The sequence below is a fragment of the Ammospiza caudacuta genome, chromosome 27, assembly GCF_027887145.1.
Source record: "Ammospiza caudacuta isolate bAmmCau1 chromosome 27, bAmmCau1.pri, whole genome shotgun sequence".
In the NCBI taxonomy this organism is placed as follows: Eukaryota; Metazoa; Chordata; class Aves; order Passeriformes; family Passerellidae; genus Ammospiza; species Ammospiza caudacuta.
In genome coordinates, this window is record NC_080619.1 from 5,410,367 (window position 1) to 5,426,777 (window position 16,411).

At 63.4% G+C, this 16,411-nt stretch overlaps 2 protein-coding genes across 2 annotated transcripts; one reads left to right on the plus strand and one right to left on the minus strand.

Annotated features, from left to right (window-relative positions):
* The first annotated feature begins 598 nt into the window (after window positions 1-598).
* MIEN1 (migration and invasion enhancer 1) lies at window positions 599-3,340 on the plus strand. The gene is made up of 4 exons (XM_058820672.1): window positions 599-708; window positions 2,139-2,236; window positions 2,480-2,556; window positions 2,754-3,340. Exons 1-4 carry the CDS (start codon window positions 620-622, stop codon window positions 2,835-2,837), a joined length of 348 nt encoding a protein of 115 aa, XP_058676655.1. The 5' UTR covers window positions 599-619; the 3' UTR covers window positions 2,838-3,340.
* A 1,326-nt stretch (window positions 3,341-4,666) lies between these two features.
* Window positions 4,667-12,830, minus strand: ERBB2 (erb-b2 receptor tyrosine kinase 2). Its single transcript, XM_058820745.1, has 26 exons — window positions 12,684-12,830; window positions 12,418-12,604; window positions 12,113-12,250; window positions 11,957-12,025; window positions 11,088-11,200; window positions 10,873-11,014; window positions 10,679-10,795; window positions 9,921-10,047; window positions 9,768-9,841; window positions 9,594-9,684; window positions 8,812-9,011; window positions 8,597-8,729; window positions 8,415-8,505; window positions 8,175-8,335; window positions 8,040-8,087; window positions 7,457-7,595; window positions 7,246-7,368; window positions 7,071-7,169; window positions 6,796-6,981; window positions 6,564-6,719; window positions 6,409-6,484; window positions 6,178-6,324; window positions 5,993-6,090; window positions 5,748-5,918; window positions 5,382-5,640; window positions 4,667-5,278 (listed from the first exon to the last, which is right to left on the minus strand). Exons 1-26 carry the CDS (start codon window positions 12,816-12,818, stop codon window positions 4,950-4,952), a joined length of 3,609 nt encoding a protein of 1,202 aa, XP_058676728.1. The 5' UTR covers window positions 12,819-12,830; the 3' UTR covers window positions 4,667-4,949.
* Between the last annotated feature and the right edge of the window lie 3,581 nt (window positions 12,831-16,411).

The window sequence follows — 16,411 nt, forward strand, 5'->3', positions numbered from 1 at the left end:
GGGAATGCTGTGAGGTCCCCTTAGGAGCTCTGTGTGTGTCACCTATGGGATCCCTTGGGGGTGGCCCCTGTGGGTGACCCCACACGGGGTCTGGGAGTCCCCACTGGCTACTGGGGGTGCCATGGGGGTCACAGAGGTGTCCCCAAGGAGGGGTTCAGGGGTCCCTGTGGGGATGCTGAGGGTTCCTATTGGTTTGTGGGGAGGCTACAGGACCCCATAGAAACCCCACAGGGTTTTAGGTGGGGGTCCCATGGAGCAGTGGAGACTCCCATGGGAATCCAGAGCTCCTGTGAAGGTCATTTCAGGTCCCCCAGAGGTCATTTTGGGTCCCATGGGGGTGGGTGACACAGGGGTCACTGAGGTCATTGTGCATTTCATGGGGGTTTTGCGAGTCTTGGGGGTCACTGCAGGTGGCACACGGTGAGTTTGGGGGTCACTTTAGCTCATTAGAGGTGTCCTGGAAGTCCCTTTGGGTCATTTTGTGTCCCCCGGGGGTCACCGGGGTCACGGCGGTCCTCCCGAGCAGACGAGACGAGGGCGGGGCGGGACAGAGCGGCACCGGAAGTGAGCGTATCACGTGACTATACCCGGAAGCGGCAGCGCGGCGGCACCGGGGGCCATGAGCGGCGGCACCGGGAACGGCAACGGCGACGGCAACGGGGCCGAGAGCGGGGCCGAGCGGCGGGTCCGCATCGTGGTGGAGTATTGGTGAGGGGGGCGGATGGACCGAGGGGATCCCGGGGCTGGGAGCCAGCGGGGGTACCGGGGAACGGCCCGCAGCGGTACCGGAGCACCGGGAGCACAAACTGGGGGGGGGGGGGAACTGGGGTGAGGCATGAGGGGGTTCAGGCATGGAGGGGGCTGGGGGGAGAAGGCAGAGGCTGATTTAGAGGGGTTGGGGGAGGTGAGGAGGGGGTGGAGGGAGGTTGGGGGGCTCTGAGGGTGGGGGGGGTTGGGGGTTATGGGGGAATTTGGGGGGGTTACAGGGGAATTGGGGGGTTATAGGGGAATTTGGGGGGGTTATGGGGGAATTTGGGGGGGTTATAGGGGAATTTGGGGGGGTTACAGGGGAATTTGGGGGGGTTACGGGCGAATTTGGGGGGTTACGGGGGAATTTGGGGGGTTACGGGGGAATTGGGGGGGGTTATGGGGGAATTGGGGGGGTTATGGGGGAATTTGGGGGGGTTATAGGGGAATTTGGGGGGGTTACAGGGGAATTGGGGGGGTTACAGGGGAATTTGGGGGGTTACAGGGGAATTTGGGGGGGTTACGGGGGAATTTGGGGGGATTATAGGGGAATTGGGGGGGGGTTATAGGGGAATTGGGGGGGTTATAGGGGAATTGGGGGGTTACGGGGGAATTTGGGGGGGTTATGGGGGAATTGGGGGGGTTATAGGGGAATTGGGGGGGGTTATAGGGGAATTGGGGGGGGTTATAGGGGAATTTGGGGGGGTTACAGGGGAATTGGGGGGGTTATGGGGGAATTTGGGGGGGTTATAGGGGAATTGGGGACTTGGGAAGGTGTTATGGAGGATGTGGGGGGCTCTGAGGATGGGGAATTGGGGGGTTATAGGCGATTTGGGGGGCTTTGAGGGTGGTGAATTGGGGCGCTGAGGGGCTTGTAAGGGAATTTGGAGGTTGAGGATTACAGAGGATTTGGGGGGCTCTGAGGGTGAGGAATTGGGGGGTTATAGGGGAATTCGGGGGCTGAGGGTGGGGAATTGAGGGGTTACAGGGGAATTTGGGGGCTGAGGAAAGGGTTCTAGAGGAATTGGGGGGTTCTAGGGGAATTTGGGGGTTATAGAGGAATTGGGGGGCTGAGGAGGGGTTCTAGAGGAATTGGGGGGTTATAGGGGAATTTGGAGGGTGAGGAAGGGGTTATAGAGGATTTGGGGGCTCAGCTGGTGGAGAGTTGGGGGGTTACAGGGGAATTTGGGGGCTCAGGAAAAGGTTCTAGAGGATTTGGGGGTATCGAGGGTTATGGGCTATGAGGGTGTGGGAGGGCTCCTAAGGAGGACATTGGGAATCGGGGTGCAGGATGCAGCACAGCTCTTGTGGGGTGGCTCCTCAGTTCGGGGAGAGTTTTGGGGGGTCCTTGCACCCCCTCCTCAGGCTGTCCCCCCCCCCCCCTTCCCCAGCGAGCCCTGTGGCTTTGAGGCCACCTACCAGGAGCTGGCGAGCGCCGTGCGGGACGAGTACCCCGACATCGAGATCGAGTCCCGCCTGGGGGGCACTGGTGAGACCCCAAAGTGCCTCGGGGGGGACACCCCAGGGCCCCCCCAGTGCCCTAATGGGGTTTGGGGGGCTTGGAAGTCCAGGGAGGGGTTGGAAATCCAGGGAGGGGTTGGAAGTCCAAAGGGGGGGGGATGGTCTGGGTGTTGTCACTCTGTAGGGTCGGTATGAGGGGGATGATGCCATGGGGGGATGATGCCATGGGGGGGTTTTGGGGGGACAGAAGTGATGGCTGGGCCCCCCTCAGGTGCCTTTGAGATCGAGATCAACGGGCAGCTGGTGTTCTCCAAGCTGGAGAATGGAGGTTTTCCCTACGAGAAGGATGTGAGTACCCACAGGGGGGTGTTTGCTTTGCAGGGAGCCCCCTCCTTTAATGGGATCGTTGTTTTATGGAGCCGTTCTCCTTCCTACCACCCTGCCAGGACCTTCTGCAGGTCCTGCTGGGGTAGGGTGGGAGGGGACAGAGGGGCAGCTCCTCAGGGTGGCCTGGGTTTGTCCCTGTCACCTCTGTGTCTCCCCAGCTGATCGAGGCCATCCGCAGAGCCCGCAGTGGGGAGCCCCTGGAGAAAATCACCAACAGCCGCCCCCCCTGCGTCATCCTGTGACCCCCCCGGGGACAGCAGGGTCCCCCCGAGCTGCCTTCCCTAAACCCTGCAGCCCTGGGGGGCTCAGGAGCCTCCTGGTGGCACTGGGGGGCGTTGTGTCCCCTGCCCAACCTGCTGCGGGGCGGATTTGGGGTTCTCCCACCTGCCTTTGCCTCCCCCCCTCAGGGTACAGGTTTGGCACCCCCATTTCTCTGTGCTGGGGGTTCTGGGGGGGGGTCTCCCATGAATGGGAGTTGGAGCAGCTCCCAGGGGAATGCACAGGCTGTAGCTTTCCCTGGGATGTGTTAATGATTAAAATCCCTGGGGCAGTGTTTCATGCAGGCCATGGGAAGGCCAGGCTGGCCCCACAGCCCCAGGTGTGTTCACACCCCCCCTGGCCATTCCCAGCTCTGCTTCCTGCCTGGAATGTCCCTGCCCTGGGCCTTGGGGTGAGGGGGTCCCCTCTTTATTCTATACTGTGTATAAACCCAAAGGCCTGGGGGGAATAAAGGATGGAGAATGTGGCTGCTCTGGTGTCCCTTGGGATTGGGGGGTTCCAAAATCAGGAATTTTGTGCTGCAGGGAAGTGGTGGGGGGTGGCAGAGAAGGGAGGGAGGGAAGGGGAATAAAGGAGGAGTGGGGGAAGGAAAAGGAGGGGAAAGGAGAAGAAGAAATGGAAAAGGGAATGGAGAAAGGGGAAAAGGAAACAGGAAAAGGAATGGAAAAAGAGGGAAAAGGAAACAGAAAAAGGAATGGGAAAAGGAAACAGAAAAAGGAATGGAAAAAGAGGGAAAAGGAAACAGAAAAAGGAATGGGAAAAGGAAACAGAAAAAGGAATGGAAAAAGAGGGAAAAGGAAACAGAAAAAGGAATGGAAAAAGGGGGAAAAGGAAACAGAAAAAGGAATGGAAAAAGGGGGAAAAGGAAACAGAAAAAGGAATGGAAAAAGAGGGAAAAGGAAACAGAAAAAGGAATGGAAAAAGGGGGAAAAGGAAACAGGAAAAGGAACGGAAAAAGGGGGAAAAGGAAACAGGAAAAGGAACGGAAAAAGGGGGAAAAGGAAACAGAAAAAGGAACGGAAAAAGGGGGAAAAGGAAACAGAAAAAGGAATGGAAAAAGGGGGAAAAGGAAACAGGAAAAGGAACGGAAAAAGAGGGAAAAGGAAACAGAAAAAGGAATGGGAAAAGAGGGAAAAGGGGAAAGGAAATGGAGAAAGGGGAAAGGAAAAGGAATGGAAAAGGGAAGGGGAAAGGAAATGGGGGAGGAAGGGAAGGGGGGAAAAGGAGGAGTGGGAGGAGGAAAAGGAGGGGAAAGGGGAAGAAGTGGAAAAGGGGAAATGGAGAAAAGGAAAAAGAAACAGAAAAAGGAATGGAAAAAGAGGGAAAAGGAAATGGAGAAAGGGAAAAGGGACAAGAAAAGGAATGGAAAAGGAAGGAAAAGGGAAGGGGAAAGGAAATGGGGGAGGAAGGGAAGGGGAAAAAAGGAGGAGTGGGAGAAGGGAAGGGAAAGGGGAAGAAGAAAGAAGCAGAAAAGGGAAGACAAAAGGGGAAAAGGGAATGGAGAAAGGGAAAATGGGACAGAAAAAGGAATAGAAAGGAAGGGAAAGGAAATGGGGAAGGAAAAAGGGGGAAGAAGAAGGGGAAAAGGGGAAGGAAAAAGGAGAAAAAAAAGAGAAGGAAAATGGGAAAAAAGAAGGAAAAAGGGAACGGATATAAGATGTTGGTCCTTGGGAGACAGAGCTGGATTTGACAGAGAAGGAGAAACCAATCAGACCACGGGAGTAGAAAAACAACCAATGTACAATTGTCAAATATACATCCCGGTGCTCCCAGGGAATCCCGGAGCCGCCGGGACTGCTCTCAGTCCAGCTGCCCTCAGTGCAAGTCCTCGTGTCCCAGGCACTGGGACAGCCCTGCATGGGGGGGATGGCACAGGGGCTGTCCTTCTGCGGGCCCTGCTGGCTCTGAGCTGCTCCTGGGGGCACCCAGGGTGACGCTCGTGTCCCCGCTGTGCTGTCCCACAGCGTCCTGGCTCCGCCAGCGGTGCCACCCCTGGGCACAGGGGTGCACCCCCAGCCCCACAGCTGCGGCTCATCCCTCCCTGAGCTGCCTTGGTGAAGTTGGGGGGGTCTCTCCTACACGGCCGTGGCGTCGGGGCCGGCCAGGCCGAGGTACTCGGGGTTCTCGGCCGTGGGCGTCGTGCCAGGGCCACCTTCGGGGCCACCACCCTTGGCAGGGTCCTGGTTCCAGTAGTAGGGGTTGTCGAAGGCCTGGCTGAAGGGGCCGGGGCTGGGGGTGCCGTGGGGTGGTGCCAGGTACTCGGGGTTCTCCACAGCGTGGCCGAAGGGCCCTGGGAAGTTCTTGGGGTCCTTGATGAGCCCGTTCTTGCCCTGGTGCCCCTTGGGTTTGTCCGGCGGGGACGGGGGCGCGCGGGGCGGGCGCTCCCCAGCCTGGTTCACGTACTCTGCAGGGGGAGGGACATGTTAGGGACCCTCCAGGGGGCATGGGACAGGCAGACAGGCTGGACCCCCAGCACCTCCCCAAGAGTCTGGCCATGCCCTCCTTACCTGGCATGGTGCTGAGGGGGGCTGGCACAGTGAAGCACTCGGGGTCTTCTCCATCCTTGGCCGTCAGCCCGGTGGGATCCTCGCTGTACCGGGGCAGGGTGCCAGGCTCCCGCCCCGAGGGGCTCTGCAGGGCCACCTTGTCCCCATCTGGCACCTCTGGGACAGGTCCCTCTGGCCCCTCTGCCAGGCCTTGGGCAGGGAAGGAGAAGGAGGCCAAGCCCTCGCCCTCTTCCACCTTGGCTGGAGACTCTGCCGTGCTCTGGGTGTGGGAGGGGACACAGAGTCGGGCACTTGAGCCCGTCCCAGACGTGGCACGGGGTCACCTCCTCACCTGGAGCCCCCTGCCAGCCCTCCCTCCCCACGTACCCGCACGGAGGAGATGCGGCTGCGGTAGGTGGTGGAGGTGTCGGTGCTGAAGAAGCCGTGGTGGGGCACCAGGTACTCCTCAGCGTCCACCAGGTCGTCCATGTCCTCCTCATCCAGCAGTGCCCGGTAGAAGGTGCTGTCCATGGAGCCAGGCACCCCCACCATGTCGTTCTGGGGGGGGTCACAGTGCTCAGTGCTCACCCCAAGGCACAAATGAGGGGACAGGAGCTCGGGGATGTCCATACCTGGATGACCACGAAGCGCTGGGGGTCGCGGGCCATGCGGGAGAACTCGGTGACCAACTCCCGGAACTTGGGCCGGCACTCGGAGTCAATCATCCAACCTGAGCAGAGCCAGGTGCCATCAGGGGCTGGGAGCAGGGTGACAGCAGGCCCTGTCCCCTCCCTGTCCCCGTGTCCCCTCCCCGTACATTTCACCATGATCATGTAGACGTCGATGGTGCAGATGGGTGGCTGCGGCAGCCGCTCGCCCTTCTCCAACAGGTCTGGGATCTCCCTGGCTGGGATCCCATCGTAGGGCTTTGCCCCAAACGTCATCAGCTCCCACACGGTGACACCTGGAGGGGACAGGGGACAGCTGTGGGGGTGAGCAGTGCATTGGGAGCCCCCAAGTCCCCCGGGGTGGGGACACCCTGACGCACCGTAACTCCAGACGTCGCTCTGGTGCGTGAAGCGCCGGCGGAGGATGGACTCCAGCGCCATCCACTTGATGGGCACCTGGGACAGAGAGGTGAGCAGGACCAGGGGATGGCTGTCACCGAGGGGAGCACCGCTGTCCCTGAGTCCCACGCCCTACCTTGCCACCATCAGCATGGTACTCAGTCTCGTCGATGTCCAGCAGCCGGGCCAGCCCAAAGTCAGTGATCTTGACGTGGTTGGGGCTCTTGACCAGGACGTTGCGAGCGGCCAAGTCCCGGTGCACCAGCCTCACCTCTTCCAGGTAACTCATGCCCTGGAGGTGGCACATGTCCAGCTGTCCCTGGTGTCCCCAAGGACCTCCCCAGAGCTGCCCAGGTGCCCTGTCGTACCTTGGCGATCTGCACACACCAGTTGAGCAGGTCCTGGGAGCCGATGTGGTCCTTGTTCTCCCTCACGTAGTCCAGCAGGCAGCCGTAGGGCATCAGCTGCGTCACCAGCTGCACCGTGGAGGTCAGGCAGATGCCCAGCAGCCGGGACACATAGGGGCTGCCCACCCCTGCCATCACATAGGCCTCCTGTGGGCAGCAGGGGGGTCAGGGTGGGAGTCAGGGTGGGCAGGGGCTGCTGCCAGCCCTGTTCCCCTCAGTGTTGTGACCACACTCACATCCAGGATCTCCTTGTTGGCTTTGGGCGATGTGTTCTCCCGCAAGACTTTGATGGCCACCGGGATCTTCACGCTCTCCCCATCAGGGATCCAGATGCCCTGAGGTGGGGACAAGCAGGTGAGGGGATGCAGAGCAGGGAGGGTCACATCCCGCTGTGCTGTCCCCACTCCTCACCTTATAGACGGTGCCAAAAGCACCAGAACCCAAAACTTTCACTTTCTTCAGCTCCGTCTCCTTGAGGATCCTCATCTGGGCTTGGTTGGGGAGGGCCCCGCTGGGCGTCAGTGGCTCCACCAGCTGTGGGGCATGGAGGGGTGAGGAAGGCCTGACTCCTCATCCCTCCCAAGCCCCGAGGGTCCCCTCCTGCCCCCCGGGAGGTTCCCACCTCGGTCTCCTGCAGCAGCCTCCGCATGGTGTGCTTGCGCTCCTGCTGCCGCCGGCGCTTGACGCAGATGATGGTGATGAGGAGCAGGACGATGACCAGCAGAGCCCCAACCACACCAGCAATGATGGAGGTCACCTGGCTGTGTGCCAAAATGCCATCAGTGTGGGGGACTGCCACCCAGAGAGGTGGTGGCACAACAGAGCCACACCCCTACTGTGATGGTGTTCACAAGGGTCTCAGGATGAGGGAAGAGATGAGGATCTGACTCCATGTTTCAGAAGGCTTGATTTATTATTTATTATATATATTATATTAAAAATATACTAAAAGAAGAAAGGATTTCTTCAGAAGGTTGGCTAAGAATAGAAAAAGAAAGAATGATAACAAAGGTTTGTGGCTCGGACTCTCTGTCTGAGCCAGCTCACTTTGATTGGCCATTAATTAGAAACAACCAACATGGGCCAATCACAGATGCACCTGTTGCATTCCACAGCAGCAGATAATCATTGTTTATATTTTGTTCCTGAGGAGAAAAAATCCTAAAGAAAAGATTTTTCATCAAAGATGTCTGTGACACCCTTACCTCGGCTTCTGGTCCACGGGACATCCGTCCTCATCCCGGATGGTGCACCTGGGGACACAGGTGTACCCCCGTGCTGTCAGCAGCCCCCTGCAGCTGCCAGCACCCCCTCCTCATCTAGGGACCCCCCCAACTCACGAGTGGGTGCAGTTGGTGGGGCAGAGTTGGCACACCCCGAATTCATCCGGGTATTTCCAGACGGGCACGAAGGAGGCGTCGGCCTTGACGCCGCTGGGGCAGCGCCGCACGCACTGCTGGGCGTCCTTGTAGTGGGCACAGGCCACGCACTGGTCTGGATCCTGCAGGAACAGGGCTGGATTGAGGGACCCAGGTGTGTGGGGACACCCTCACCCCCTCAATGTGTGTCCCTGTCCTCACAGATCCAAAGCAGGTCTCGGTGCCATTCTGGGGCTGGCACTCGGGGTGGCACGGCAGGCACCGCGTGCCGTTGGCGTGTTCCCTGATGGCTCTGCAGGGCAAAAAGGGGCAGGGATGGGATCCCAGCCTCACCCTGCAGTGTGTGTGGGGGCTGTTTGGCACTGCCAAGGGTCTCCACTCACCCATCCAGGAGGTTGCAGGAGGCCACGCACTCCTGGCCGCGCAGGAACCGCTCGCAGGCCACGCACTGGGTGGGACCGGGGCCCCAGCAGTGCCCCTGGGCACAGAGGTGGAAGCAAACCAGCCCCTCTCTCTCTGCAGGAGGGGCACCATCAGCACCTTTGTCACCAATGGGGGGATCCACCATCTCCCCCCACCCCAACAGGACCCCTCTTACCGCACTGCTCGGGGGGTTTGTTGTGGGTCTGGAAGAGGCGCTGCCGGGGGTTCCGGAAGATGCTGTGCCAGGGCACCTTCTGCAGGAAGCAGAGCTGGGGGTTGTGGTGCACCAGCACCATCCCACTGCTGATCTCCTGCAGGGCCCTCAGCCCCAGCGCCTGCACCGCCAGGTCCTGCAGGGTCAGCGAGTAGGCGCCACTGCCGAGACAGCCACGGGTCAGACACGCCTGGCACTGTGTGCCCATGGTCCCCTGTGTCCTTCCAGTGTCCCCTCATGGTCCCCTGCACCCCTCCATGTCCTCTCTGCATCCCCATGTTCCTGTGTCACTCCATGTCCCCTCATGTGTCCCCCTACATCCCTCCATGTCCCTCCTGTGCCTCAACATCTCCCCCTGTCCCCTCTGCATCCCCATGTTCCCGTGTCACTCCATGTCCCTGTGTCCCCTCATGTGTGCCCCTGTATCTCCCCACATCCCCATGTTCCCGTGTCACTCCATGTCCCCATATCCCCTCATGTGTCCCCCTGCATCCCCCCATGTCCCTCTGTCCCCTCATGTGTCCCCCTGCATCCCTCCATGCCCCCTCTGCATCTCCATGTTCCCTTGTCACCCCATATCCCTGTTTCCCCCTGAATCCCTCTATGTCCCTGTGTCCCCTCATCTGTCCCCCTGCATCCCTCCATGTCCCCTCATGTGTCCCCATGCATCTCCCTACATCCCCATGTTCCCATGTCACTCCATGTCCCCGTGTCCCCTCATGTGTCCCCATGTCCCCGCTCACTTGTGCAGGACCCTGCCCCGGATCACCCGCAGGTTCTGGAACACTCCCAGGTCCTTCATGTCCGGTGGCCAGGCTGCGATGTAGAGGAATCCTGGGGGGAGCCGAGTGTCACCCCCTGATGTCCCCCCCAAACCCAGAGCCCCCCAGTGCCCCCCAGTGCCCCCCAGCTCTCACCCGTCAGCTCCTCCAGGCTCTCGAAGATCCGCAGCAGTTTGGGGTCCAGGGGTGGGGTGTTGGTGCTGGGGTCCCTGCAGGGATGGCAGGGAGGTTGGGGGGGGTCCTTTTGGGGGTCCCCAGTGGGCTCAGGGAGGGGATTCAGGCACTCACCCAGCGAAGGTCTCGGGGAGGAAAGCCAGGCTCCCAAAAATCTTGGTGCAGCCAGAGAAGTGTTGGATGTTGGAGGCGTTCACAGCACGGACACCCTTCAGGAAATCCACTCCCAGCCCGTAGCACACTGGGGGGGGCACGGCAGGGGTGTGCTCTTCCAGGACCCCTGAGCCCCCCCAAAACACTGCCCCACCAGCCACAGGGCACAACAGCACCCCCACACAGCCTCGGAGACCCCAGAGCTGCACTGAGCATGGATCACCCCCATCCCAGGGGCCTCCAGAGCCCTCCAAAACTTGGGAAGGCTTCTTACCAAACCCTTGGGGTCCCCAGAGCCCCTCAAGACCTGGGAAGGCTGCTTACCAAACCCTTGGGGTCCCCAGAGCCCCTCAAGACCTGGGAAGGCTTCTTACCAAAACCCTTGGGGTCCCCAGAGTGCCCCCAGACTCCAGGGTATTGCTCCCCCACATCCCTGGTGTCCCCAGAGCCACTCTGGGGGGCTGCTCACCCACACTCCTGGGGTCCCCAGACCTGTCCAGATACTGGGGGGCTGCTCACCTGCATTTCTGGGGTCCCCAAACCTATCCAGATACTTGGGGTGCTGCTCACCCACAACCTTGAGAACCCCATGGACATTGAGAGCTGCTCACCCACAACCCTGCAGCATCCAGAGTCCCCCTCCCCATGCCCCGGGGGCTGCTCCCCCACATCCCCAGGGCACCCAGAGCCCCCCCCAAACCCCAGGGGGGGTTTCTCACCCTCTGGGCAGGGTTTGCTGCACTTCTCACACTTCTGCACGTTGTTGACCGTGACCTCCTGGCTGTTCTGGGGGCACACGAGGGTGCAGGACCCCACCTCCGTGGCGAGGTAATTGTCTGCAGGGGGTGGCAGGAAGGGAGGGGGGGTCAGGGCCACGCTGGCTGCCCCTGCACCCCCCCAGGGTGGCACTCACAGGGACACTGGCTGACACAGCTGGCACCAAAGGTGTAGCGCCCATCGGGGTTGGGCATCGACTCGAAGGTGTCCGAGTTGTAGACGACGAGTGGAGGGCAGTGCAGCTCGCAGATCCCACTCCTGTTGAAGTTCAGGCATGCCTGGGGAGGGGACACAGCTGTGTGAGACCCCTGTGTCCCCCCAGGACCCTCAATGTCCCTGTCCCATGCTCACCAAGCAGTCGGAGTGCTTGGGGCCGGTGCAGCCAGCAGCGCACTGCTCGTGGCAGCAATCCGTGGGTTTCGTGCCCTTGCAGCGTGGGCAGCCGTGGCAGATGCTGTTGGTCACTGCAGGGACACAGAGGGACACGTTGAGGACACAAATTCCCCCCCTCCAGGCAATGGGGGAGACACCAGGATGAAGGGTTGGAGGGTAAGGGGGGTTCCGGGGTGAAAATCTGGGTGGTGGGAATTGAGATGGAAAATAAAAACAGTAGGAAAGGAATTTAGGGGGGAAAGTTCCCAGGGATGGGATTTGGGGTGTAAGAGGAAGCTCCCAGAGCAGAGATTTGGGGTGTAAGCAGAGGTCTTCAAGGCAGGGATTTGGGGTGCAAGGGGAGGCTCCCAGAGCAGGGATTTGGGGTGTAAGGGGAGGTCCTCAAGGCAGGGATTTGGGGTGTGAGGGAAGGCTCCCAGAGCAGGGATTTGGTGTGTAAGGGAAGGCTCCCAGAGCAGGGATTTTAAGGGATGTCTGGGACCAAGATTTGGGTGCTATGTAGGGCTCAGTGGAACAAGGATTTGGGGGCTAAACAGGTCAGGGTGCTTCTGGGGGCAAGATTTAGGTGGTAAATGGGGGGTCAGTGGGACAGAGATTTGGGGGGGCAAATGGAAGGTCCAGAGATTCTCTGTAAATTGGACTTAGGTGACAAGCAGGGCTCAGCAGGGCAACAATTTGGGAGTGCAAGCAGAATGTCCAGGGAGTCTGGGACACAGATTTGGGTGCCAAGTGGTGATCAGTGAAGCAGGGGCAGGAAGGAAAGGGGTTCCCAGGGGCTTTGGGGGTCCCTGAGGGGGGCTCAGAGCCTCTGTGGGCCCCACACTCACATGTCTGGCAATCCTGTTTGCCCTCACCCCAGCAGCGCCCCTCGGCACAGAGCGCCCGGCAGTCAGGACCTGCACAGGGGGCAGAGTGAGCAGGGGGTGCCAGGAGGGGCTGGAACCCCCCAGAACCCCCCCTGGCAGCACAAACCCCCCACTCACAGCTGCGGGTGCGGGCGCTCTCCACCTGGATGTCGGCACGGAACTCGTTGTGCCGGTGCAGGATGTCGCTCCACAGGATGGTCTCCTGGAAACACAGCTCGGGGTTCCTCTCGATGAGCACCCCTCCCTTCAGGATCTCTGTGGGGGGACAGGTTGGGGGGTCAGCATGGCCCTGCAGCTCCCACTCCTCGGTAGGGAGCTGGGGAGCACCCAGAACTTTTTGGGTTCCCAGACTGGAGCTGGCAGCTCCCAACTGCAGGAGCAGCAACCCACATATCCGAGTATTCCAGACAGGGCTTCCCCACCTGTGAGGTGCCTCATGCCGAGCTGCCGCAGCCCCGGTGCCCCGGCGGGGCCGGCGTTGCCCAGCACGGCCAGGGCGTAGCGCTCCTGGAAGAGCTGCGTGCCGCGGATGATGCGCAGGCTCTGCAGCTCCAGCCCGCTCACTTGGTTCTCCGCGATCAGCACGTAGCCCTGCACCTCCTTGATGTCCTGCCATGGGGGGGATGCGGGTGAGGGGTCGGTCAGACCCTCGTCTTTCCCCCCTTTGAGGCGTTTTAGCGCTGCGCACCTTGAGGAAGGAGGTGTCGGCGTCGGCGGGCAGGTAGGTGAGCTCCAGGTTGCCCTGCACCACCTGGCAGCCCTGGTACAGGTGCCGCAGGGTCTCGTAGTGGCTCTCGGGGCTGGAGGGACGCAGCAGCTTCATGTCGGTGCCGGTGCAGACTGTGGGGACAGCGGGGGCTCAGCGGGTCCTCCTCTCCCTCCACGGGACACACACGGAGCTCCGGCCCCCGCAGGAAACGCCGCGGGTGCGGCGGCCGCCGTTTATCTCCAACAGCTTCCGATGGGTTTCCTGCACCGAGGCTCCCCCGGATCCCAACCCCGGCAAAGCCCGACCGGGCCCCGCTGGAGGCACAACGGGGATCGGTGTCTCCCCGTGCCCGCGGCGGGGGCTGGGTTGGGACCCCCAGAGCGGCGGGGCCGGAGCGGGGGCCGCGGGCAGGAATGCGCTGCCCACGCCGAGACAAGACCCGATTGTTGAGCGGCGACGGCCGCGAGGCCCCGCCGGCCCCATCCACTGTGGGGGGCTCCTGGCCGGGAGAGCATCCCCGGGCATCCCGGCGGGGCTGGGGGTGTGCGGGAACCCGCGCTGGGCGCCGGGCCCCGGGCGGGTGAGTCACGGGCGCGGGTGGCACCGGGCCCCGGCCGCCCGCTCCCGGCTGGAACCGCCTTTTCAGGTCGGGCGTGTTTGGGGAGCAGCGCTGACGCAGGGCTGGCGGGCACGGCTCGGCACGGCACGGCCCAGCCCCGGCGCGCCCGCGACCCCCGGCACCCCAACAACACCCAACACCCACCGGGGAGAGCCCCCCGCGTCACACCGAGCCCCGCTCCCCGCGCTGACCCCGCCGACACAGCGGTGTCACCCCCAGAGCCGTCCCAGCACGGGCAGGGGACACACGGGGGTCTGGGGGGGCTCGGTGTCCGGTCCCGGCTGCTCGGTGGCTGAGTGACAGCCCCCAGTGCTGGGCAGCTGCGGGCCCGCAGAGCCGGCTGGCACTCGCCTCCCCCGCCTGCTCCGAGGCCTCTCCGAGCCGGGGAAAACGCGGCCAGGAAGGAGGAAACCCCCCTGAATTTGGGGTTCGGCTGTGTCCCACCCGAGCGGGGTGAAACGGGGGGACGCGGGAAGGGGAAGCGCGGGGCGGCCAAAGCTCAAGGTCTGCGCCCACACCTGCCGTGAGAGGCGCGGGGTGCTGGGGCTTCCCCGGGGCAAAGGGCGGCTGGGACAAGTGTGAGGATCCTGGTGGGATCCCGGCTCTGCTCCCCCTGGATTTGGGTTTGGGTGCTCGCCCAGCTCCCCTGTGGGCACCGGGCAGGGCAGGGACTGCTCGGTCCTGCCGGGCTCACCCAGCGGGCGCTGCCAGCACCGAGCACCGGGGCTGCCCACGGGTGTCCGGCCGAGCCCGTGAGCCACGTGCCCACGGGGCTGTCCCCAACCAGGAGCTGGCCCCACACAGACCGTCCCAGCACCGTGAGCTGTGTCCCCACGTCCCCGTCCCACCACCCCACACCGAGCATTCACTTTCCAAACTCCCGCTGCTGGAGCTGCCCCCCGACACGAGGAATGAGGCGGCAGGGTCAAACTTTTGGGGCTGCCGGTGCCCATTTTGGGGCCACCAGCGCCGTGCCCTGCTGGCCCCGTTCCTGCCCCGTTCCCGCGGAGCGTGGCCGAGGCCCGGGGGCTGCCGGGCCGGGCTCCCCGCTCCCCCCGGGGCTGGGCTGGGTGCGGCACGTCGAGAATGTGGATGGGAGCGACGGGGACGCACCCACCCAGGCACCGAGCCGCTCCCGATGCCCACGGGGAGAGAACCCCCACAAGTTGGGGACCCCCGTTCCCGCTTCTCCCGGCGGTACCGGAGCCCTGCGCGCTGCACCCCGCTCCGGGCTCTACCGGAGCCCCTAAATCCTAAATCCTCGGGAATCGTGCAGCTCGGGGGGACCGGGGTGAGCGGGCAGGGCCTCCCGCTGGGCCCCAGCGCCTCCCAGTCCGCACCAGTTCGGCTCCCAGTCCTGGTGGCCGCAGGGACAGCGGGGTCGCGCTGCCCACGGCGGGGAGAACCGGGGGCACCCAGGGGGCACCGGGAGAGGCGGTCCCGTCACTTCCAACCGTGCAGCCCCCGGTGCCCCCCAGAGCTGCCCGGTCCCACCCCCGGTGCCCCCCTCGTTCGCAACTCGAGGCCGCCACGCTCCCCTCCCGCTTCTCCCTCGGTTCCCCCCACCGTCCCCTCCCGGTTTTCCACTCGGTCCCACCCCCGATGTCCCCCCGGTGCCCTCTCGGTCACGCCCCCCGTGTCCCCCCCCTCCCTTGCCCCGTTCGCCCTCCCGGTGCCCCCCCGGTCCCGTGCAAAACTTTACGCGAAGTCGCCGAGCGGGGCCGGAGTCCCCCCGAGTCCCGGTGCCCCCCGGTGTCCCCCGGTGGGACCCACCTTCGGCGGCGGCGGGGGGGCACAGGGCGGCCAGCAGCAGCAGCAGCAGCAGCAGCGCGGCTCCGAGGCAGCCCCCGGCCGCGATCATGGTGCTCAGCGCGGCCCGCGGCCCATGGCCCCGCCGCCGCTGCTCCGGGAAAGTTTGCGGAGCCGGAGCCGCCGCCTCCCGCCGCTCCCGGGCTCCGCCTCGCGATCCCGATCCCGGTCCCGGCCCCGGGCGAGGGCGCGCCGCGCGCTCCCGCCGCCCCCGCGCGCTCCCGCCGGCCCGGAGCGGGAGAGACCCCCCCCGACCCACCCACCCGCTTCCAACCTCCCGGAGCCCCGGGAATGTCCCGCCCCGGATCCCCCTTCCCTGCTCCCGAGCACCGGGAATCACCGCCGTCCATGCACCGGCAGCACCGGGAACCCCCGTTCCCCCTTTCCCATCCCCATTTCCAGGGGGGCTCCGACCCCACTTTCCGACCCCCCCGGAGCAGCAGGTGCTCCGAAACCCCCCGGTCCATCCCCGCCATCCCGGAGTGCCCCGTTCCCGTTCCCCGGTGCTCCCCAGCCCTGGGGCCCCGCTGCGATCCCGGGGGTCGCCTGAATGGCGGGGGGGAGGACACGACCTTCGTCCCTGTCCCCTCACCTGGGGCTGTGACTGCCACCCGTGTGGAGGAATGGGACAGACACGCCACTCGTGGGTTTGGGGGGTCAGTCCCAGAGCTGGCACCCCGGAATGGTGCGGGGGGCTGGGGGCTGTTCTGGGGCGACAGGGACAGTCCAGTAGCACCTAACAGGGTCACCAAGAGCTGGCACCTGTCCCCCACCTGTTACACCTTCACCGGCTGCCCTGGGCACACAGGTAAGTGGGATGGGGGGTCCTCCACAGGTGGGGTGACCCCATCCGCGCCCCCCGGCAAGGCAGAGCCCGGAGCAGCCGGGATGGGGGACCAGGATATGACCCCCACACGGGGCAGGTTCTGCTCCCCATGTACCCTTGGTCACCCCAGTCTGTGCTTCTACACGTGCCACGGAGGCTGCCACGAGAGAGGACCCTCCAAAGAGGGGACACTCGGTGTTGGGGTCCCGCCTGCCACGGGGACAGGATCCAGCACATCACTGTCACCTCAGGCCAGGCCGCTGCCGGGGGTCCCGCATGGCCGGGACCACTCAGTTCCTCAAGCCGCGCTGCCCCCATGCCCTGAACCAGCCCCGAGCCCCGTAGGACACCGGAGGGTCCCCGTAGGACACCGGAGGGTCCCCCAGGACTCCGGAGGGTCCCCGGAGCGCCCCCGCAGTGCTCAGGATCCCCGGGCCCCATGGGGGGATATAT